The 24,236-nt window shown below is 45.5% G+C and overlaps 1 protein-coding gene across 1 annotated transcript; it reads right to left on the bottom strand.

Annotated features, from left to right (window-relative positions):
- Window positions 1-594: 594 nt before the first annotated feature.
- GPR139 (G protein-coupled receptor 139) lies at window positions 595-19,020 on the bottom strand. Its single transcript, XM_074885895.1, has 2 exons — window positions 18,900-19,020; window positions 595-5,057 (listed from the first exon to the last, which is right to left on the bottom strand). The coding sequence occupies exons 1-2, from the start codon at window positions 19,018-19,020 to the stop codon at window positions 4,123-4,125; spliced, it is 1,056 nt and encodes a 351-aa protein (XP_074741996.1). The 3' UTR covers window positions 595-4,122.
- Window positions 19,021-24,236: the final 5,216 nt, after the last annotated feature.

The raw sequence follows: 24,236 nt of genomic DNA, 5'->3' as shown, positions 1-24,236 counted from the left end.
ACACACAGACCCTGCGCATGTACAGGGAGAGTGGATTGGGAGGATTTCCTTGTTAATGCCCCCTTTTGTTCTCCAATTTGAATCAAACTGCCATTTCTCCCATTTACCCTGGCCCCTGTGTCTGAATACAGCCTATTTGCAAGGAAGCTTATGCTGTTAATTGTCACTGATCGATGGTGGGAATTAGGGTTACGTGTTTTGCTCTCCTGCGCCCGACTGCCTCGGTATCTCATCACTTGCAATGACTGGGGGCATCAGCCTGATTTCCTGGCATCACACCTGATCTGGACAGGTGTCAACAGTCCAACTTACCACTGGTATTAGGCATAGGGATTCATTGACTTTAACAGCTAAACTTAACTTACAGAAGCTGGGACTGTGGTTCAAAATGAAGAACTGGGCCACTAATAATTTCTAAATCTTATATTTCAGAATATTTTTTCAACAAATGGATGACGCCCATAATCTAAGGCCATGTTTTACTGAGCAATGGTTGCCAAGGACTGGTCTTATTTGTAGTATACCACAAGTACCTATAAATCAAAAGTCTACCATAAGAATCTATAAATCAGACAATTACTCCAAACACAGTAGTAAGTTATGCACCATCTCATAATTTATTATAATACAAACAAGTTTGTCAAACACAATATATTGTCTACTTATGAAAATATCAATATTCACAATTTAAATAGGTGATAGGTCCCATAATTTTATATACCAGCAACTCATCTAAAAAGTATTTTGTTCCTAGCTGTGGTCTTCAAGGACATATACCTATAAGTAACTGTAAAACTGTCCATTCACAGCTTATTTTTTCTAATTGTAGATATTTGAAATATAAATTAAATAGAGTACAAAAGACCATCTCCACAACAAAGATGGTTTTGTCTCCAGGATACTTTTTCCCTAAATAATGATACTATATGTGCTTGGTTAAGTTTTCACTACTGGAAAATTAGGAGGTACAAATAATACAGCAAGACATTGGCTAGTTAGCAACAGTCATTGCAAGATGCTTCACAAAACCAAAAGTAAGGCAAGTATTATCAACAGCAGCTCCCATATGGCAGACTAAAAAGTCAAGGCTTTATTATCCAAACTGGACTCTAAGAAGGCTTCAAATGACTGTTAACAAGATAAAGCTTGATCCAAAGACCTCCTAAATTGATGGGGATTGGAAAAACCAACCACAAAACCCACAAGCAACCTTCCCTTTGACTTCAAGGGGCTTTGGAAGTAAGCTCTTAAAGCCCTAAATTATCAGAAATGAAATGACCAATCCACTGTACATGAAAATTGCACCTTGTCATTTCTAAAATTATATGGAAAAAGGGTTGCAAGTTTTTTCAAATGAAGTTACAACAATTTAATGGGTTATTTTTAGTGGGAAATAAAATATTCACACAGATTTTGTTTTTAAATATGGTAATTTACAAAAATACATCATCAGGACAGGAAAAATCAGATGACGCTGCTACTTTGCAGGATAAACATTACGTTACAAAAACTAATAAATCACACCATGTGAATGGCAGCATATGCCATGCACTTAATTGAAATTTTTTAATAAATAAAAGCCCTAAACATTCACTATTTTCTGTAAGGTTACTATTATATTAAGTAGAATAGTGAATTTCTTGTATAAATAGTTTTTTCAATAGATACATTCTCAAAAATGAACCACTTATCTATATAGATATTGCACTTTAGACTCATTCACATGTAACTCAGACAAGCATTCCTCATAACAAATTTAGAATAAAAATAAGTTATAAATACAGTATTTTCCCAAAATGAAACATACAGTACCCTTTTCATAAGGTAACTTTGGTTACTATCAACTGACAAAGATGACCAGAGAGAGGCTTCTGAGAGGAGGGTAGAAGGCATGGCCACAAAACTGAATTTCTGTAAAACACTGGCAAAGAGAGCAATAATTTTAACCTTGTCATGACAAATACAGCAAGGCTGAGCATCCCTCTTACACTTTATTATTGCAAGTAAGTGTGAAGCTTCATTGAGATCACAGGATGAGGGGGCTCCTTGTTTCCCCTTTGAATCTGAAAAGATTTAGGTGGGCAGCATCATCTCGGTGGGTGAGGGTGGGAAGGGTCAGCTTTTGCTCTTCGTGCCCCCGTTCCCCAGACATGCCCCTCTCCTTGCTCTAACCAGCATGGTCCCTGGGGTGCTCCAGCACCTTGCAGAGGAGTGCTGAGCCACTCTCCCAACCGCTCTGCCCGTGGGAGAGGACTGGGTGATGCATGCTCCTCAAGGCACTGGGCATCCCCTCTCTGTGGTCCTGACCAACCTGAGTAGCCTTGATCTCTCCTGAGAAAGCCCCTCCATACATGAGCCAGCCTTTGCCTGCGGTCCTGGTCTTCATGGCTTGTGCCTTCTGCTGCCATTCCCTCCCAGGGAAGGCATGCTCAGGTTTGGTGTGGGTTTTACTCTTGCAGCACACCAGTACGAGTCTGCGTGCAAATGCAACCTCTGTGGCAGAAGGAAGCCAGGCTGTTGTCCTCAGCAGGGCTTTTGCAGATTTGGTGTTTCTTAGGGGAAATGTACCAAAGCTGAGCCATCCATGCGTTTGGGAGATGCTTTCAGCCCTCAGATACCATCAAAGTGGGATTGACTGGACGCCTTCTCAGAGAACCTCACTGTGTTAGTCCCTGATGTACCACGAGCTCCCCGTTGGCAGTGGAGATGGGTGCAGGCACAAACACAGTGCTAGCACCAGGCTGCTTCTTATTTGCAGTTACTGAGAAGCTGCTGTGTCCACTGACCACATTGTGCTTGTGTTCACCATGCAAGGAAGTCTGCTCTCACGTTCAGTAAGGCTGCATTAAGTGCCCAATATAGAAGTAAAAAGGTTGTGGTAGGTACGTGACTCTGAGAGACCACATGCCAAGATCTGAAAAGGAGAGAAATTAAAAGAAATGCATTTTCAGCCTTTCTATAAATCTCTTCCCTCCTCATTTTCTACACTCAGCATTGCTGGGATGCTGGTTTTTGAGTGTGAAGGAAGAGAAGTTAAGCTACTTTAAATAAGGTAAATATTTAAAAGCCTTAGTCCAAGCTGATCTATGTTTTTACTCCTCTTGGGTATTTAACGGATTTCTTTCACAAATAGTTTTTTAAACAATTAAATGGCAAATCTGCAATAGGATTGCATAATCTGTCAGTAGAAAAATCTTAAATTGAGGTTTTTATATGTTAATCCCTAAAGGCCTGAACACGGGGGATAACTGAGAATCTTTATGGATTAAGAAGGAACCTGAAGGCTGTGATCGCTGCAAACCTCGCAGGAGCAGCTTCGGTGGGAGCTCTGCATCAGGCAGGACTTGGCCTCACACTTGAAAGTCTTTAGACACCATAACTGAAATAGCTGGGAAAGGATGCTGCTTTTGTTCTTGGCTCTAGAAACCTCCCTCGAGCTCCCCTGTCTCAGTTGCATTCTTAAATAACAACTTAAAACATATGAATATTGGCAGCTTGCAGCATAGCTTTCCATGCCAAGGCTGCAACAGGTACTGTATCGGTCCTCGAGCCTTGTTCAAATGAGCCAAAAAGGGCTTGGCACAGTTCATGTCTCGCAGGTTGCCTCCTGCAATAAGGTCTTGACAGCAAGACTGTGTGTGGGGCTATTTCATGTCAGAAACAACACATCGTTTTTGGCAAGTGCACGCACCAGAAATGGCACCTTCCACGGTACAGAAAAGTATCCATTTGCTCTGTCGATAGTGAACTGCACGGTCAAGTAAGGTTTTGTTGTTGTATTTTAAAAGGTTGTAATTAAACACTGTTGTGGCTTCCCCCATCCAATGACTTTGGACTGCACTGGTGCTGGGATGCAAAACATTTGAGTGCGACTGAACGCTGCTACTTGAACTCTGAAGCATATTCAAAATGCTATGTAAGAGACGGAGGTGTTTGCCTTCTCACTTTTACTCCTAAAATCAAGTGCTCCTGTTCCCTCCTAACAGTCTGATCTGCCCTTGGTCTCCCAGGGAAATGAAATCAAATGACCACTCTTCAAAACAGCCATTTCACCAAATTACATCCTGAAGATGTAACCACTTGAAAAGAACTTGCACCCAGAAACTCCAACTATTGCCCTTTTCATGGTGATATTTTTATAGGCTTTCCATTCTTATCATACTGGTAAACAAGCATTTTGATGCAGTGAGAGTTGGCTGGGGAAATCCAAGGGCTGCTTGTTATGGAAAAGTTATGGTTTGTATAGAATTGCACAGGTTGCTTCTGACACTTAAAGAAGGCTTTCAGCGTGGCAGCTGCCATTGTGCGAAATCTTTTGCTAATAAAACAGTAGAGGAAGAAATTAATTGCAGTGTTCAGCAGTGCTAGCATATTGGCGATGTCCGACACAATATGTACCACCCAGCTGTTGTTTATGGGTGATACGTAGAGGTGATACAATATCATGATTATTCTTGGTGCCCAAAGTATGGCAAAAATAGACGTTATAGTAAACAAAATGGCTGTTGTTTTCCCTGTGGAGTACCCTCGCAGTCGGAAATTGCTCTTTCGCCGCAGCTTGTACACGATGATGGAATTTAGGATGAAGAAGATGGAGCAGGGCACTAAGTAAACAGTGAAGCAGTGGATCCAGATGAGGACGTGATGCATTGATGTGCTTATGTAGTCTTCGATCCAAATGTTGGGCCACCAGTAGTATGGGATGCTGGTCAAAAAGCAGGTGATATAGACGCTTACAATAACTTTTCGAGTACGAGCAGGGTAGGAGACTGTGTGATACTTCAGCGGATGGCACACAGCTATGTACCTATCAATTGTTAGCGGAACCGTAATCCAAATGGAGGTGTGGATGGAAGAAAATTCCAAGACCTCAATTATTTTGTCCAGTACCTGAGGCATCTGTTTGTTTAAGATGAAGTCTTCCATGAGGAAGTCAACAAAGACGATGAAGAAGAGAACCAGGATGTCAGCAGCAGCTAGAGCTAGAAGATAGTTGTAGGAGGACTTCTGCCTGCGAGCCACAAGCTGGGAAAGGATGATGACTGTCAAGATGTTTGCTGTGGAGACAGAAACACAGAGTTAGGCTATTAAGATGTAACACTAGCTTTTCTGAGCACTTGCTTGGAGCAGTAGCTCTGTTCAAGCACTTGGCAACATGATTGCCTTTATTAAAGTTCAAGAAACTGAAAGGAAAACACTGCGGTTGGGTCCCTCAGAGAAGCTGTTGCAATGAGAGGAGCATGTGGCCCTGCTCCCAGCTGTCGGATACACGGACCACTCGGTGTCCTGGCAGAGCACAACAAGGGACAGAAAGCAAGTTGGGACCCTCACTCCAGACACAGGGTTAGGTGGTGTCCAGCAGCCCTTTACTATCTCCTTGGAGTAGATGTAGAGTTATGGCCCTGGCTCTGTTGCTGCTCTCTGGTCAGCCCCACTGCTGCTGTGGGCATGGCAGCAGCACCCTGAGCAGGGGGTGCTGGGACCCCTGCCCATGCACAGGGACGCAGGGGTAGCAGGAGGAAAAACTTAGTATCTCACTCTCACATACACTCACTCTCTCTTATTCCCCACCCTGTTTTTTTCACTTTTTTTAAATGAGTGATAAATAAGAAGGGTAGGGTGGACTCTGGGGAGAGACATTCTGTTCCTCATTCCAGCCTGGGGTGCCTGCCTGTTCTAGTTTTGAACTCCTCTAAAAAGAGCTGAAATCAAAGCCACCTGGATTAGGTATTTCTCTCTTGACTGAGCGGGATCCCAATCGAGAGAAGGACTTCCAGGAAAACACATGTACTCAGCTCCTCCCAAGAGCTGGAGGTGCTTCACAGCACTCAAAAGTTTTCAGCTCTGCCCAGAATGAATCTCCTGTAACTCAGTCATGCCTGTGCGACCCACTCTCCTACAGATGGGGTCTGGGGAAGGATCTCCATTCCCACCACTGAAACAATCTGCTCCACAATGACCTGCTTGCTTATCCAGAGCTGCTCTTTAGAAGTCCTTCAGCTGGAAGACATTTTTCCTCTGGAGTGATACAGCTGAGCCTTTAAGGAAATCCTGCTGGTCACAGCACAGATGTGATGGATGTTCTGATTCAGCCCAAGTGTAAACATGCCTGGGTTTCCTAAAAAAGCATCTGCTTGTAACTCTCTGGCCACAATACAGACCCATCACCTAAACCAACCTAGATGTATTGCATGACACTGAAATAATATTGTGGTGAAGTGCTGAAGTGTCTTGTCTCTGCTGTTTCACTGTCTGGTTTGTTTCAGTCTTCTAAAGCTGTGATTCAACTTAAAGATAAACTATAGTGGCTGCTTGAACCATGCTGTACAGGATGCTCTAAGAAGTGCTCAGTCCTACAGCCCCTGGCCAGGCAAAGCTCCCCACCATGGATATGAACAGCCTTTGCAGTCCTTGAGAGCTTTCCTGGAGCACTAAGGTGTAGCCAAACTTTAACTACTTGCTCATGTTTATTAGAATTTACTGTGTAGTCTTGAATTGGGGGAAAAAAAAATAAAAATCCTATTATTCCTACTAGCAGTATGGCTGGAATGAGCCACGCAAGATTGTTCCCATCAGAAGTTTATATCACTTGGCTAGAATACCTGAAGTAGTGCTTAAAAATCAGAGATCTGGTTTACTGTACAAGAGAGTGCCAAATGTTTGTATTTGACATTTTCATAAGTGTTCTATAAATCACCTCTTCTGTGCATTCAGTGCTTCAAACATTTCTGCCAGCTTTGATGGATTTCCCAAAACAAATCAACAGTAATTGTAAGGATTCCTTTAAATCAGAGAGAAAGGAAGTTGCTGACATTAAGGTAATGATGACCTAGGATATATGTCCTACAACTGAAAATGCTCATTTTTTTTAAACTGTTTTACTTGGTACTGGAGCAAACTTTCTCCTTCATAAATGCCTTCAAAGCCTGCTGTTTGGGAGCAGATTTCTGCCACCAGGGAAATGAATTGCAGTGAATGATCTTGAGTAACAGCCCTCATAAAGTGTCACCTATTTTTGTATTGACTTAATATATTAATTTTTTATCTTGGAACAAAACTAAACCAAACATGACAATCAACTGACTCCTTCCCTAAATAAAAAAACAAAGCATGATTTTTCCAACAGTATTGTCTCAAATCACCTTCAGGGGAATTTTCCCAGTCTGCCCTCCATTAACATGAATGCAACTGCATTGATTTCAGCTCAGAGCAGACATGGGAGACGGGGGATGATATAGTCAGAACTGCTGTGTCATTTTTCACTTACTTGCTTATGAAATGCCTCTGTTGTGCCTGCTGATGAGCCCTAGAGGTACAGTGAGTGATGTACTGTCAAGGAAATCCTCGAGCTGGAATGTTTATCATGACTCTGCAGCCACTGTTGGTTTTGGCTAGCCAGGCTGAGTGGCTCAGCTTCACAGATACTGGATGTGACCCATGGGGTTGTTCATCTCTAAATCCTCTGGATTTGACTGACTCCAGCGGCAGCAGCTGGAGCCAGTGTGAAGCAAGGGGGATGCTTGACAACACTGGTCCCTGCTGGTAGCTCTGGCCTGACTGTCAGAGGAGCTCCTGTAGGAATGCTGAAGCCACGCCATGTCCAGGCACAGCAGCCCCGCTCCCCACTCTTCCTGCCCATTGTGGGGGTCCTGCTCTTTGGTTCTAACCCCACTCCCTTTTTCCTACAGGAGCAGATTCATGAGCAGTCCTTTTCCCTGTACCCTCTCCCCCCGCCTTTCTCAGGGTTCCCAGCAATGGCAGTAACAACATGTACTGAAATGCAAGTTACTCATCTAAAGCCAGCAAACTTTGCTTGGTGAGCTGGATTAGAAAATTGATCTGACAAAGTGCTTGCAAGCTCTATCCAATTTTTCTGCAAGGGTTACAGTATCTTGTATTGGAAATGCTTTCCCTGGGATCACATTAGGGCTTTTTCTGGCTGGATGATATGAAATATAGTAATATCATCTACTTTGTGAAAACAGATATATACTGGGGTGCAGCAGAAAGTTGCCAGTATGACAGTGTCTTACCACAGGGTTTGGGAATATTTTTCTTGCCGCATGCTGTATAGGGAAGGTGAAGATGAGCTATGGACAAGTCTCAGCCCTTCACCCATTTCCTAGCCAGTGTTGGTCCTTGGTGTGTCCTCAAGCACTATCTAAAGCTCAGTAAAATGGGAAATGGGTGAGAACACCACTCTGTGTGAACTGTGTCCTTGTGCCAGCACCTCGGTGACTCCAGCGTGCCTACTCAGTGCCCCACATGCTCTCTTGTGGGCTAAAATTACCTACTGCGGGTGAAAGGTGAGGGAATAGCACTTGTGACCACATTTAACCTTGTTTACCCTAATTTTGCACTAATATTGTAGTCAGTGATGAGGACTATGGCAGAGATGATGATGAAGATATAAATATCTGTCTCTACTGTAATGTATGTGGAGCTACAGCTGCTGGATAGGTCAGTGCCCCTAAACTGTCCTGGATGGTATATTGCCCATTTCTTGAAGCATTTTTTCCAGATACTAAGTAGTTAAGATCATCTGAATTTGAAAGAGATTGATCACTGTGCTGGGAGTTGATTAGGGGATGACAGATGGGAATTTATGCCGGCGTCGCTTGCTGCAGTGCAGTATTCTGAATTTATAAATATCTGGTTGAGAACCAGGGCTTGATTAGGGACTAGCTGGCTGAAGCCTTGAGATGCCACTAGCAGATGATGAGAAGCAACTGCAAGAAATGGCAAGCTCAATTCTTTTCCTTCAGTCATGAGGATGCCTTTGAGACACAGCATCTGAAGGTCTCTGACACACAGACACCATCGGTCCATGCTGCTCAAAATATGGCAACCTTCTAACTCAGCCAGGCTTTATCATAGGACACCTATCTCTCTCCTTTGACATCTTCTCTGACTTTATGAGTTTCTGAGTACAAATTGTAGCACTGAAATCATGCCATTGGAGGTCCTACTATCTGAGGGGGATAATGCTTTAGGAGTAACCTTGGTTCTCATGTGGACTTAGGTTTGCTTCCTGTACCAAAGCCGTGCTGCCTTGCCTGCAGAGCATGGGCAGTCTTCTGCACCTCCTCAAAGCAGTGCCTGTGACCTAAAGGCACAGTTTTTTCCCCAGCTTCTTGTTTCATCAATTACAGTGATAGTTCAGATAGCGTCTAACCACAGCCTTTGCAGGGGATTCGCAGAGCTCCTTCCGCTGACTATTATCACCATGTGTGAGCTTAAGCAGGAGCAATTGTATCTGTCTAAAGAAGAAATGGGCATGTTTCTGGGCTTTGGGTTTTTTTTATCGAGAGCATTTTGCATGTACACAGCAGCCTGTGCAGTGAAATAGCCTTTACAACACAAGTGGTAGTGCTGCTGCGTTGGGAATAGGGCCCGCTGTGTAGTTCAGTAGTTCAGCATCATAAACTACCTAAATGAAGTAGCCATGAGTGTCGCTTACTGAGCGTGATAAAGATGAGGTCACTGAATATAATGGGTACCTTTTACCGAATACAGTTGTTGCTAGGATCCCTACAAATTATTGTGCAATGTATGAAACTACTCTGCAGGCCTTGCATTAGTCACTTGACTGGCACAGACAGACGGTTTACGAATGGGAAATTTTAAATTGTTTTAGAAAATATGTTAGTTACATGCCTTTCTTAGATTTAGAAACTCTGAGACTGCAAGTAGAATATGCTAAAAATATACGGTGAAAAAAAAAGTGATGTTTTGGCTTGATGGGAATAGATGATTTCTTCTAAGCTAGGAGTCAATATTAAAATGTAAACAGGTACTGTGTCCAGCAGCCAGATCTGACCATGGTTACTAACGCAGTCATTTGCCAATAGTTACCAGATTGGAGAGGAGAATGGCATTCAGCCCTTACTTCATGTGGGAGCTCTCTGGAGAAGATGATGACAATGCATGATTTCTGATAGAGGCTACGTAACAGAAATTATTTTTTTTAAAGTGCCGTGGCAATGTAAACATGTGTTTATTACTGATGTTGGCTATAGCTGGCTATATGGTCTTTTAAAATGACCCCTGGATGCTGTTTGCCCTTAAAGAAGACAGCGCAGTTCCGTGTTTTCCTCTTACAGCCGGTATGCATTGAACTCAACACTACAGCAGATGGGGACAACCTCTGTGAATGGTGACTGCTCATGGCTAACGTAATTTGTTCCTCTCTTTTATTATTGTATCCTGAGATCCTTCCTTAAACCATTGTGAAGCGTAAAAAGATACTTTATAGAATATAATTAGTGCAATACAAGTTTTTCTTTTCCTGAGAGTTCCTGTGAGGATTGATTTTTAAAATAAATTGATTTATTTGTTGTTCAATTGTCTGAGTGCTGCTGAACAGCACACACCCACTCACCCTCGGGGGGAAGAGCTGTCAGCCCCTTCTGCTGGTGCCTGCATCATCTCCCAGGGGATGGAGAGGGATCTAAGCCAAAAAACAAGCATCACAAAATCTACGGCAGGCATGAATGCAGGACTGCCACTGGACAAGGTTTCAGACCTTGTAGGAAGGCTCTTGAGTGGTTTGTGCTTAGAAATCCCACGTGCGGGGACAGACCACACCAGCTCAGAAGGTGAAAGTGAACGTGGAGGTAGAGGATGATGAAGCTCCTGCTCAGGACAACCCAAACTTCCCTCCATATGCAGGTTAGTGACTGCCAGAGAAAATGCAGCATGGCCTTGCACTTACAAGTCACAAGTGAATTAAAGAGTTAGTGTCAGAGGCCAGATTCTGATGATGAAATCTGGCCTCTGGGGCTGTTTTTCTCACTGACAGCATTTGTTAACTGAGGCGGCTCTGGGGAAGGATGCAGTGAATGGGTTATGCTGCTCCACGACTGGCATTACTCGTCAGTGGGTCATGGATGCCAGAGAAGGATTTTAATCCAGCCAAAAGCATTTCCTCACTGTTGGAGGGCAGAGACACGGTAACAGCACGGAGACGCCAACGGCCGGTATTCGCTTTGAGCCTTGCCAACCATTCAGGCTTAAGTGCAGTAACCTGTCTGGCAGACAGGTGTGATTACATTGCACTGCTTTTGGCTTTTCTAGACCATTGGAGTAGGCTCTTTTCCCTAGTCTTTATAAAATAGAGCTATTTCCACAATATGAGAATGGCCCAGAAGGAACGCTAGGCTAAGATGCGAGGAGCTCCGGTACATGCTCACTGGTGACACGTGTGTGTAAATGCAACAGGGATCTGGTTCTCCTCTTGCTGTCTTCACCCTCCTCGTTCACCTTCCTGAGGTGGGCCTTCAGTGCAGAAAGCCTCTAATGACTGTCAGACATTCTCCCATGCCAAGGCTGTCTTAGAGGCACCCACACAAGGATAAAAATGTCTAAAACTCACATCTTGAAATCTAGCCTTGCATCTTGCTACCAGAGCAGTAAAGCTTTCTAATGGAAATTGGTGCTGGGAGGAGAAAAAGCAATCTGCAAAATAATGCAGAAATCATAAAAGGAATTTGGTTATTCATGCAAGGTATCTGGACAGACGGAGATTTTCAAGGCAATTTGGGTTTCTTATTTGGCAGGTGTCTGTGGCTTCTTAATGTGGGCTGTCAGTGAAGTTTAAGAGGTCTCAAGCTGAGTAACTTGAGCTTGAGGATGACAAAACCATTCTACCCTTCTGATACTGAACGCCAAAGGACTGAGGCAGGTGCCAAAGGTATCTGATGAGATGACTAGGATGGAGGGGAGGACGTGATTTCATAAGGGCACTGGCATGAATTCTTTACTGAACATGAATAATTAAGAGGATTTTACCTTTGATTGTGGTTTTGCTAAAAAAACAAAGTCTTTATGTCTTCCTAAAGCATTAGCTAATGCAATAGGAGCTCATGCTTGCAAACCCCATGGCCAAGCTTTCTCAGAGACTATGCCAATTTTATACAATATGCAGGAAATTACAGACTATGTAAAACCATTGCAGTTTGGCTTTATTTCCCCCATGGAGAATATACTGCATCCACACTAGATATATCACTCTTTGGTGTGCTAGTCTGGACGTTGAAGAAAACACACCTGGAATGAACAAATGTTTCCGAAATATCCTAATCTGATGTAACTGACTGACAGGTAATTTGTCTTGAAAAAAGCAACCTCTAGTGCATCTATCTGCGCAGTCAATGCACCATATGATTGAAAAGATGGAGAAGTTAAATGACTGTACATTCCAGGGACTCTCTGTTTCAGGTGGTAGAAGAGAACAGTTTCAGTGAAAAAAGATGTGTTCAGTCTTTCAATAGGCAGCTTCTCTCCTCTTCCATGGATAAAGGGATAAAACTCATTTGGTCATTTTCTGTACCACTAATTCTGGTCCTACTGGGTTGCCTCTACTTCATTCCCTCTGCACAATCATACTGGTGTCCTGGGGGGCAACCCAACACCATCTTTTCCCATCAGGTCACCCCCAGAATGGCACCAATAGCACTCCAGACATGGGGGTTTAGGATCCTCAAATACATACGTATCTTTATTCTGCAGAATGAAAATGGAATTGTGTGCAAGGTCTCCTGTGCTCAAGGGATTAATATTGGCTTTGTTTCCTTTTCTGGTGTCTCAAAGTTAACGGGAAAAGAGATTAAAGTCTCAAAAAGTCCCCCTGAAACAGAAAGTGAACACTTTTATGGCCAGGGATTGCTTTGCGCTTGACATGTGAAAGCAGAGAGCATACCACGTCAGGACATCTCCGTGTTGTTTGTTTGCCTACGGCAAATTGTTTTGACGTATGCGGATGAAGGCCTTCTCCTGCTGGCTCATTTCTGCTGATTCACCCCCATTTTACAGAGGGGAGCAGAAAGAGGAGGAGGAGGAAAGAACTAAGTAAGGGGGCGGATGAAGAACAGCAGGATATTAGACTGCCTAGTGCTTCTGAATGGCTTGACTTCTTAACAACTGGGGGCTCTGCATTACCCACCTACCGTGAAAACTGGCTGTGCTCTCTCTTTTGTGACATTGTCATTTCAAGGAAAAATCTCCTTTGGAGTTTTTCCTTCCCAATCCATTTTAGCAGCCTGCCATGCAAGGTTGTGCACTTCATAGTCTATTGAGCCTCCCAAATATTGCACCTCGTTATCATTACAGCCCTGACAGTGTTGTTTCCTATTGATGTGGCAGAAGAAAATCAAAGTTAGCAGTTGTACTCTGTAGTGGCATTCAGAGATGCCCAAGCAAGTCCTCTTCTGCATTAGCATGGGTTCAGCTACACGCTGCCTTTCAGGTTGCAAGGCTTTGGTGGCCACAGTCTCCAGACATACTGACCAAACTAAATTGCTCCCATCTGCACGCCTTGCTGTCACCGGTTCTGTGCAGGAACACTGTAATGAATCTATTCTTTGTCATAATGATTCTTCTTAAAGAAAAAGCAGTCCTTTTACAATAGGAAGTGACTCATTTTAAGCATGTTAGCAGCAGTTTTGTTACCCTCTGTCCAGCAGTGCTATTATAACGTGCTGCAGTGCCCTTCGGTTGCTCTGATAGCTAAGCTAAAGTCCTGCCAATTTATTTGTCCTCCTTTAAGAAGGATGCAATGTTCTGGCTTTGCGTGCAATTCAGATTTTAAGTCGGAGAAAGTATGGTCTTTGAATAAAAGGGGGACTGAATCAGGCCTCAGGAGGGTTCAGTTATTATTCATTGTGTGAACTCTTATCTAATGAGTGACAGCTCAAGAGTGCTGTTTCTTCAAGGTCATAACTCCGCATGTAACAATTCTCCCACTCATATTTTCAGATCTTCCTGTAGCACTTCTATTGTTCAGGTGTGCTGTTATGAGAAAGGCTATTTATTCAGGTGTTGGAAATGCCTCTTTAATCAGAAGCCTGTACTGTGATTGCAGAAGAATATACTAGGCAATAGATGGCAGGAATCCAAAACGGGTCAGACACACTTGTGTACTGCTGTGTGCTGTATGTACACCTACCTTCTGCCTGCTTTGGTATTTACTGGGTATTACATGCCATGTGAGTCATCAGCAATCATTGCTACCTGCCTCCCTCCCTACTCGTGGTACTAACCAGGTCGTGGCTGTCAGCACAGAGATGGCAATGCTCTTCAGGTCTCATTCCCCCTACGCTGCCGGGGAGCGGAGGGAGCACAACTGGGCTGTTCATGGTGGTGGTCTCTGAGATCAGGGATGCTCAGCCCACAGCCCACCGGCAGTACCTGCTTTGCCAGGACAATGACCTTGGCTTGCATGCCTCCCAAATAGCCTCCTTATTCTAAGCCGCATATGGGGAAAAGGCTCCAGAAGGACCAGTTCTCCATCATTTCAGTTTGCCTGTGACTGTGCTGTAGTTTGTACGGGCCCACTGCAAATATTACAGACCTGTGTGTCAATCTAACACTGTAGGAAGCATCTGGCTTGCTGTGCAAGGACAGCCGGTCTGTTATCTGTTAGAAGAAGGTCCATAACATGTAGCTCTCTCTTGAAAGTGTGCTAAAAAGGTTAGGCACCCTTGCTGAGCTTACACATTCCTCTAGGTCAGGACTACAGCTTCCCTCCCTCTGCATGGAGCCCACCGACTGCACTCTGTGCATGACTGGGCTTTGAATGACCTGGGTTGTCCCCATCTCCACAACACCTCATTCAGCAGCAGGTCCAACATGAAAGTTACCTGTTCGCACCCTCCAGCTGGGAGCATCCAAGTGTGTCCAGGCTGCTTTCCCAAGCTTGCAAAGTCCTGAATCTGTGTTTAAATCGATGTGATCAGTTTTAAGCAGATGCCTAAAGCACAAATTAAAGAAACATTCGTGGACCAGGCTCTCAAAGGTTGGAGTGGCACTTCCCTGGGGTGTGAGTCTGTTACTTCCTGGGGATGCTGTAAGGGTGCTGGGTATGTGCCTGTGCTTTGTGTCACTGGGATGTGATGACCCCTGAAGACAAGTCGCTCCCCAGGTAGGTGACTGATTGGGGAGCAAAGTGAAACCAGCAATCACACAGTAAGAAAGCCAGATTTTACTCTGTCTCTCCGCACTGTCAGGAGGAGACCCCTGGAAGCACAGGTCAGGCCAGGCCCTGGTCTAGGGAACGCTGCCAGTTTGTCCTTTCAGCAGCAATACAGTATACACCCGACGGGGAAGGTGACTGCATGCAAGGCAACTCAGTTGCTGCTGCACCTTCTAATGAAGCAGGAATCAAAGCCAGGTGTCTGCAGTGAGCACTGCTGCTTTTTTGCCTGACCTTCCTGGCCATGTTCGGTGGCACTGCCATAACAGGAGCTCTTTGGTGTAGCTGCTTTGTGCAGCTCTCACTGGCACAGGGATGGACTAAGAGTTGGCACCTGTTGCTCTTTGCTTCCTCACCTTACCAGCCCCTTCCTAGGTTGAATCAGAGCAATTTCTTCCCTCTCCCACATCTGACAACACCTCTTCTCTGGCATTTTCTCTCACTAAAGCAAGAAATGCTTCCTGCGGCCCCTCTCTTGCCTCCTGGTTAACTGGAGGTGATTCAGAGGTTCTCTCTGACAGACAAGGGGAGTGCAGGGATGGTAGAGCATGGGCTTCAGAAAAGCTCTGTAAATTATAAAATCCCCCCTCTAAATGGGAGTGTGATCCTACTTCCAGTGCTGCTACCTCGCTCTGCTCCCCACCCTTGCACCAGCAGTTTCTCCCTGTCCCACACAGCCTGCTCCTGGGGTACCCCCACTCCTGGCAGCGGGACTGCACGCCTGTGGGACACCTTTGCACATCTGCTCTCGAAACAAGTTTCAGAGAACAGTCTCTGTCTTGCCAGCCTCTGCTTAGAGGGAAGAGAAGAAACCTCCCATCCCAGCTGATCCGAAGGCGCAATCACCTGTGGCAGAGTTGTAGCCACCTCAGCGCGCGGTGCCTGCTGCGGCAGGGTCGGTGTGCAGTGGTGCCTCTGTGGTTGCCCCTCTTTGCAGGACACAGCCTGGCATTTGCCTCTGTGTGCTACTGCCAGAGCAGGGGTGAAGGGAGTTCACTTTGCTCTCTCTCATCTCTGCATTTTTCAGACTTTCTGGTGCCTGGTTGAACAGGGAGGAAGAGCCACTGCTGAGATTCCTGGGTTATACGAGGGAGGGGAAAGGATGCTTTCTCTGCATGCACAATCAGGCCTGGCATCGCTTGGCCTCAAAGTGGAGTTGTTGAGTTAGTGAAATTTCCTTCAGACACTAGAGCAGGAAAGGCAGAAACAGTTAACTGGTTTCTCCTCTCATCAGTCTTTCTCCAAGACTTGTGGCAAGGAGTTAACTGTTTCCATTTCAGCAAAACATTGCATTAGTGCTGTATTTGAGGACAGAACCTAGACTGTGTTTCCCTTAAACTCTTGGCACCATGCAAAGCTCGTTACTCAGATCCCACAGACTTCAGGGTTCTTTTTCTAACAGGTAATAAGCGTGCTACCTTTACAGTTTTCTAATGTTAGAATACTAAAGAGCACCTTCAAATTAAAACATGTAAAGTTCTTTTTAGCATTGATCTCGCCTCATACCACATCCTCAGTGAAGCTTGGCCATGTGAGTCTTCCCTAAACACATCCAGCTTGTTCTCATTTCTGTGCAGTCTCAGAGTGAGAATCATAAATTTCTCATGCACTAAGCATACTGTGCATTTAGTCAGCATACTGTACATGTTTAGTGTTTTCAGGTGCTAGTGACAATGTTATTCTCTGAATATTATCCACTGAACAAGCTGACAATTCACACCTGATGTAAGTCCACTGAATTCAGCAGTGTTGCACTGCCACATGCTTTGGCTGGTTCTGTTAAGCCCTATCACTGGTGCCCCTGCTCTAATCAGCCAGCGTCTGACCCCTTGAGAAATGCATGTCACCATTGCTAATTTGGATCATGTACCAATTTTAACCATGTTCTTAGAATGACAGCATTAGGTCTGTAATTACAATGTAGTAGCCTTAGGGAGCTGGTGCAAGTATGTGCAGAGCACTCATTAAGGGGTTTTTCTTGTCCGTGCACGTAAGACTTTTCTCCTGTTTCAGAGACATAGAAAGGCAAGCTTAGCCACAGACTGCTTCATAACAACTTCTTCACCTGATAATCTTGAGAGGGTCTTGGTCGGTTCCTAGGGGACAGGTGTTGAAATCAGAGCTTGTCATTACTGTGGAGATCTAAGCAGATCCCAAGGAATTAATGAAGGGGAAACTACCTCCTCATCCCTGCTGGTTGGGTCTCTTCAGGTCAGGGCTGAGACTCATCAATGCTGTGGAGCAGAGACACTTGCCTATGCCCTACGTCCTTTGTGGGTAAATGCAGGACTTAACTTTCCAGTTCTCTTAACTATTAGTCTGAACTATTAGCCAATCTTCAAATTTTAATTATAAGCCAGTGAGAAAAAAAACCCAACAAACAACACAAAGAACATCAATTCATATGCAGAGTGGTAATTGCATGTGTGCTGTTCAGAGGCAGTCTTCTCTTCATGTCTGATTAAATTTTTTTCTATGAATTAATTGCTTGAAGAAGGAATTAAGGTGAACAAAACATCTAGAAATTGTTGACTATTAGCTGTCATTGCTGCTTGCCATTTTACATGGCACTTTAAATGTGTAGCTGTACATAGACACAACTCTCTTGTATTGCACCCTTAAAATACCGATTCACCTTGGTGCATCTGATTGCTCTAACTTTTCCCCGACTCATTCTGCCTGTCCTTGAGATCGCTGTAAGTTACTCTGAGACTGGAGGTGTTAAGCCAGGGGGCAAGCCATGATGTTCGCCCACCCAGGCTGCACTGGGATGGCAGCTCTGCCTGCTGAAGCCCAGGCTGTAACTGCAGAAGGGGTGCTGCACGAGCAGCTCACTGCGGTCCTGCGTGCCAAGGCATCTCGCTGACAGCCTCAGACAGCCCCCTCCGAGAGGAAGAACCTGCTCAGTCCTCAGTCTCGGCTGGGGCAGTAATGCTGATGTGATGCTTGTGTGGTATCTGTGCATTTTGAGCTGTGGATACCTGTGTGCTGGCAACGGTGCCTCACAGGTGTTCACACCTGAGACTGAAACATCCTTTCCTTCCCCATTTGGGGTCTCTCTTGCTTTTCTCATCCCCAGCATCTCTATATTGTCTTTATCCCCCTTTTAAGTAGGAAATTTCGCTGAGGGTTGTACAGCTTGGCGGCTGGTGCCTGTGAGCTGGGACTTTCTTCCAAGCCCTGTACCTGCACTCGGAGATCTCAGTGTCAGCATTGCCCTTGCAGGGTGCTGACCCCAAGACTAGACTTTCTAGATACTGTCCTGCTCCATCAGCTGCGGGGACAGGCTCCTGAGTAGGACAACTGCCTGCTAACCTTCTTATAGCATGCTCCTTCCCCAGCCAAGTTCCTCACTGGTGGCATGTCGCTCCTAAAGCCAAGCCTGCCCCAGGGAGCCGGGCGGAGATTTGCACCAGAACAACTCAGCAGCTACACTTTTGATTATTGCCGGCCCGGCACACAATCGATAGGGGACAGAGCCGGCTGTCCTCGGTACCGCCCTGTCTCCAAATGGCCAAACTGATTATGGCAGAAACTTCACGACAGGCTGAGCCTTTGTATGTCAAGTTCAAAGTCAGAGCGCCCGAGCCCGGGTGGGAAAGCGTCCGCGGCGGTGCGAGGGCGGGCAGGGACAAACCCCGGCGAGAGAGAGAAGGCGCCGGGTCAGCAGCGCGCCGGGCAGCGGGGACGCTGTCCAAGAAACGCCGCGCGACCCCCGGTACGCCGAGAACACGCTCCCGGTGCCTCCAGCAGCCCGGGGACGCCGCAGCGCGCCCGCACCGCGCCGCGGGCAGCCGCGCAGGAGACGCTCCGGCGGCAGCTCCGCGGGGCCCCCGCAGCCTCGCCCCGCCGCGGCAGCTGCCCGGGGCAGCCCAGGCACGGCGCCCGGTCGCCGTTGGCTCCCCGCGGGCCGGGGCGCGGCACTCACCCGGCAGCCCCAGGCAGAGCAGCAGGCTGTAGTAGACGACAGGTGCGTATCCCAAGCCGCAGCCATAGCGGTGGTGCGCCAGGAGGGAGCCGTTGTGGAGGTGGAGGTGGTTGTGCTCCATGGACCCGCTCTCCCCGCGGCCGCGCTGCTGGCGCTCGCTCCGCCGCACGGGCCGCCCGCCCCTCGCACGCTTCGGCGGCGGCGGCGAGCGCGGCCCCCGCGGCGGGCGGCGGCCCCCGGCGGTGCGGGGCCGGGCCGGGCGGGGCGGGGCGGGACCAGCCCGGCTCCCGCCGGCGGGGCGGGGCAGCCCCCAGCCTCAGGCCGCTCCTCCGCCGCCCTTCGCGTGATGACGCCCGCCCTGGGACCCCCTGGTCGGCGGAGAGGCGGGAGCGGGGCCCCCAGGAGGAGGAGGACGAGGAGGGGAAGCGCGGCGGAGAAGGGCCTGAGGAGACCCGGACTGCTCCTCGGGGACCCTCGGCCCGGCCCCGGCCGTGAGATGAGGGTGAACCCCCACGGGTGAGCCGCCGCCTTCCCAGGGGCCGCGGGCCGGCTCCACAGCGAAGAGCGGGAAAAGGGGATCTTTCTCCGAGTTGGCACACAAGTCAGTAGGATCGCAGAGGAGCACAGGCAGGGGTTATTAGCGGTGTATCTGCTGGGCTGCCCTGGATTACGCTTCAAAACAGGCTGGGAAGGAAGTAGTAAATCTAGAAATGAGCATTTATATCTGCAAAATTAAAACACAAACCCGGGGTCAATTACACTGTCACCTGTGTCCCCACAGCGCTGCGGGGCGAGAGATCGAGGTGGCCAGCAGTGACATATGCCATGAACGAGAGGTGTGTTGGCATTCCCGTGAGGCAAAGCAGAAATGAAATCAGAATTTCTAAAACCTTCTCCACCCATTCCTCACTGTATTTCAGTACTTAGTCTCAGGCGTAACTAACAAAGAATCTAGAGTTACGCTTGGTACGTTAAGGTGGTGGAGCCCTGTGCTTTGTGCTACTGATCAGTGGGCTGGACAGATGATAGCACATTGGTATGCTCAGGAGGTCATGGTTTAGTGATAAAATAGATGTTTGATGACAGTGCACTTCTACTGAGCAGAAAACAAGGCCTTTGCATAGGGGTGAGCCCCACAGCCCGGCACTGTGTGTGGGAAGAATCCCCTGGATTTCTGTGACTGCCAGAGCAGATGTATATGTGCAATACACGTGAGGCTGGTCAACAAGGCATGTCTGTTGGGGTACACACATGATATACAGTGGGTGGGTTACAAAACTAAATAAAGATGTGGCCCTTGCTCTCTGAAACCACATGACCATTTAGCATGGATAATAAAAAAGCATGTTACAGGTGGGAAGGCACCATTAGGGCAAGTGATGTAACAGACCATCAGGTGACTAAGCACAGACATGTGTATCTTTGCGTTTCCACGATCCTGTTTGAAAAGTATTTTAGCCTCTGTTTGGAAACACAAGGAGCAAGCAAGGCTCTGGTCCTGCAAGGACTCAAGTAGGTTACTCTGCTGGGAAACTCAGTGAGATTATTCACACACTTAAACATTTAATAGAAGAAGGCTTTTTTGAACTATACTGAAACTGCTGTCAAGCTTTCTAGGTTAAACGTGCTGCAAAAACCATACATTTTTCCTCTGCTTTTTCAACTGCTGTCTTTGCAAAAGTGGCGTTAAGGATGGTTAGAGTCTGCTAGTATGGCCTTTAAGTGGATATGTTTCTTTTAAAGAGAAATCTTTTGAAACCATTCATTCAAATAACTAACAGAATTGTATAAAGCAGTGAGATGTGTGTGATTATTCAGTACAAAGCCCTGTGAATTCAACTCTGCCTGGTTTTTTCTAGATCTTTAACCTACAGGGTTTTCTTCTTGTTATTTTCAAAAGTGTAATTTCTTCTCATGTTCCTGCAACAGACCTGATGAGGAAAGAGATCTTTTATTGCCTCACGAAAGAGAAGTGATGATTCCTGGAACCTTTTCTTGGGTGGTGTAAGTGCATCAGCAGGGCTGAAAACATGACTCGCTGTTTTGAAGCTAAGTGAAGTTTATCAGCAAAGCAACGTACAAAAGGAGATGGCAGTGGATCAGTAGCTTCGCAAGCGATGGTTAAAAAGCCTCACATCCAGTTTTCAGTGCCATGGGTCTCCCTACTTCCCGATTAACAATGATGAAATCCTGCAGAAGCTGGAGGCTGAGGAGGCGCCTCTGCCATCCATTTTCTCTTGTGCTGCTGCCACTGTTCTGTCTGGCCTAGTTTTAAACATCCTGAGCAATAGGACTTCCCTGGAGAGGTTTCTATAATAGTTGTATTCGTTTCTTCAGAGTTAGAGTTGTCTCCAGGGTGCTGTTCAGGTAGCTGCTTGTGTGCTGAGAAGAGCTTTTGGTCGTAAGAGAAAGAATCTTTTCCCATCTTCCCACCTGGAGCTCTCACTAGAGCCTCACAGCTGAAAGTGGCTCTGCTGCATCTCATGTGTTCCTGTTGTACAAGGGGGAAAAAATGGAAAATTTGGTCACATTCACTAGCACTTCCTCTGGCCTGCCCAGCAGATGGAGAGTCCAGAGACCAGAAACTGCTCCTGGTACCTCAGTTAGCTTGATTAAAGCTTGTTGAGGAACTTTTCTGCCTCACTGTGCCAAGAGCTTCTAAGGCAGGATGGACCAGGTTTCCAGGCCTGATTTGCTTTTGCTTCACTGAAGTCAAATGAATGAGATACTTGGTAATATATCAGAATTAAAGGCCCAGAGTAAATGGGAAGATTGCTCTTGTGTCCAGTGTGTAAAAGATGTTTTGAGGGGATTTTGTCCTTCAAACAACTTCCAACGGGTTTTTGACCTAAATGAAATGAATTTGGTTATTCTGCTCTCTGAATTGTGCAGTAACAGAACCTTAGACATAAAGAAATTTCAATAAAGCCAATTCAAAACTGACCACAATGCTTGCTTCTACTTAAAGCTGTTTATTTTTAAACTTCTCACTTTTTTCTAGCTACTTTCTAAAGGGATGACATTTACGTGTAACATCAGGCCTGCAGTGAGAAGAGCACTGGTCTGCTTCTGAATTAACAGTGAGGGCAGAATGTCTCTGGAGCTTTGAAGAGGATGGTTTCTGAATCTCATCTCATAAACAGCCACATGCTCAGGCAACGAATGACATTTATTCTTTTCCAAAGAGCGGTTTATTCTTTGTATGACATGCTACATAAGAGGTGGATGTACTTTACTTTTAAAACTCCAGAGCCACTTGAACTTTGTTAGCTTTCTGTTTTTCAGAGGAGCTGAGCCTCTGTATAAGCTGCTAGGCAGTGATCCTGGGGGAAGGAAGATCGAGTGACATATTAGTCACATATGCCCCCATCCGCTGCGGCTGTGGAGCAGAGCAGTGGTGACTTCAAGAGAAAAGAGTCATTGACTCAAGGAGTCTGAAAGAACTAAATGTTGCGTTGTTGCAAGACTCTGGCATGAGTAACGTGCCTGGAAGATAGCAAAGGTGAAACTGGAAAACTAATGTATGGGGTGTGTATGAGGGATTGGGAGGGGCAGCATGGAGGTAGAGAAGTCTCTCAAAGGAAGAGGTATCGCTTGGCCAAAAAAAGGGGGTTAACAGTTACAAGAGGCAAGGGACATTGGCAAGAGAACTGGTTTATGGCCTGATCAAGGTTGTCTTACCTGCATAGCAGTGTTGCAGGAATTCATCTCGGAGCTGCTGCAGAGAAAATGATACCTATAAGAATGACGAGTCTTAGATTATACCTTATTAGATGCTTGTATATAATTTTGCTGCAATTAAACCCTTCTCTTCAAAGCAATATTTTAATCTTTCCTTACTGTTAGTCTGCAGAATAATTGAGTCAAATTCTGCTCCTTCTGAGTTAAAGGACTGTCCTAGTCAACACCATTCTACAGGTCTCTCCAGGCTTGGAAGGGGAAGGAGACATTTCTGCATTCTCATAAAAGCCATTAAGGAAAAAATGTGATTGTGAAAGTTCTTTACTGGAGCCTTCTCAGTGCCTCTGAATAGGCAGGCTCCAGCTTTACAAGAAAACAGTGAAGATTTATTCATTTTTAAGGTGAGAAGGTTTTCTTGTGCTGGTGGTGATTGCTGGGGAAGGCTTGTGTGGCCAGAATACTGGTGTGTCGTGGCTTCTCTGGCTTGTGCTGCAAGTTCATAGCTTGCACCCTCAGGCTTCACACTCCTGTAGACTCCTCTTTGTCTCCTCTTCCTTTGGCATCATATCTCCTTGGAGATGTCATGAAGGTTACAATAGGTCTGAAAACAGTGGCTGTAATAGAGCTTTGCCTATTTGAACCATCTGAAAACATGTTTAAAGCTTTTAAACACCTGTTCTTTTCCTGGTAAAATTAAATGTTTATTCCCTGAACTCCCTTTTAGGTTTCAACTGACAAATCTCATTGTAATTCATTTGAGCACTATTGTGAGTATACTTTCCAAGGGAACAGAAAACAGATGTGATAAATGCCTGAACATGAGATTTAACCTAGCATCTGTTGTTTTAAAGAAGCGTTACAAAACAAAGGAGGGTGACAGTGTTTTGTTTGCCTTTAATCAGTAGGTGATACACCTGATTTTCCATAGTACTCTCTCAGGTTATATTGAAAACACATGGTAGAAATGCGCATTGAGATAAACTCATTTGACCTGTCCAGTTTGCAGTGGCTATGACAAATTAGTACTATTTTTGCAACAGTCAGCATATAGGTGATGTTTTATATAAAATTAATCCATTACTCACAATAGAAATTAAACTCTTTCTGCAAGATAAGAAAGTGAAAAGAATCCGTCAGAGCTTGTATGATGTACTTGTATGATGCTTAACTGTAGAGTTAATGGGCTAATTCATATGTTTAGCATAAGCATATGCTTAAGTGCTTTGCTGGATTCAGGCATAAATAAATTAGAATTAAAATGTAACTACTTGACAAATACTTCTAAAGATGGAGGCTAATTTATCCTCTCCCCAAGGTGAAAAGAAAGCACATGAGATTCATGTCACAGAGATTCTCTGTGTTTCTTCTACTGGGATTTTAAAAAGTTGAATAATAAAGTACTTGAATATTTAAATTTTTGCTTGGGCTGGAAATTCCACGTGGTTTAACTGTAGAAAAGGTAGGGTGTGCACAGACCTTGCAGTGGAATGCTGACAAATGGAGGTAAAACTTTCTCACTGCATTACTGAGCAGAAATCAAGTCCAGCCGGTGAATGCCAAGAAAGAGGGTGAAAACAGGTTATATTATCTCTTATTTTAACATCATTGTACCAATTATTTGTACTAATTATTATTACAATGTAACAGTACATTCAT

Source organism: Strix uralensis, chromosome 16, assembly GCF_047716275.1.
Source record: "Strix uralensis isolate ZFMK-TIS-50842 chromosome 16, bStrUra1, whole genome shotgun sequence".
Classification (NCBI taxonomy): domain Eukaryota; kingdom Metazoa; phylum Chordata; class Aves; order Strigiformes; family Strigidae; genus Strix; species Strix uralensis.
This window is presented reverse-complemented; position numbering and strand designations above follow the sequence as displayed.

Excerpts from the sequence above, each read along its gene's own strand:
- GPR139 (XM_074885895.1), bottom strand. The coding sequence starts at position 19,020 with ATGGAGCACAACCACCTCCACCTCCACAACGGCTCCCTCCTGGCGCAC. Across the intron at positions 5,058-18,899 it reads GCTCTGCCTGGGGCTGCCGG|CAAACATCTTGACAGTCATC; the intron begins GTGAGTGCCGCG and ends CTGTCTCCACAG.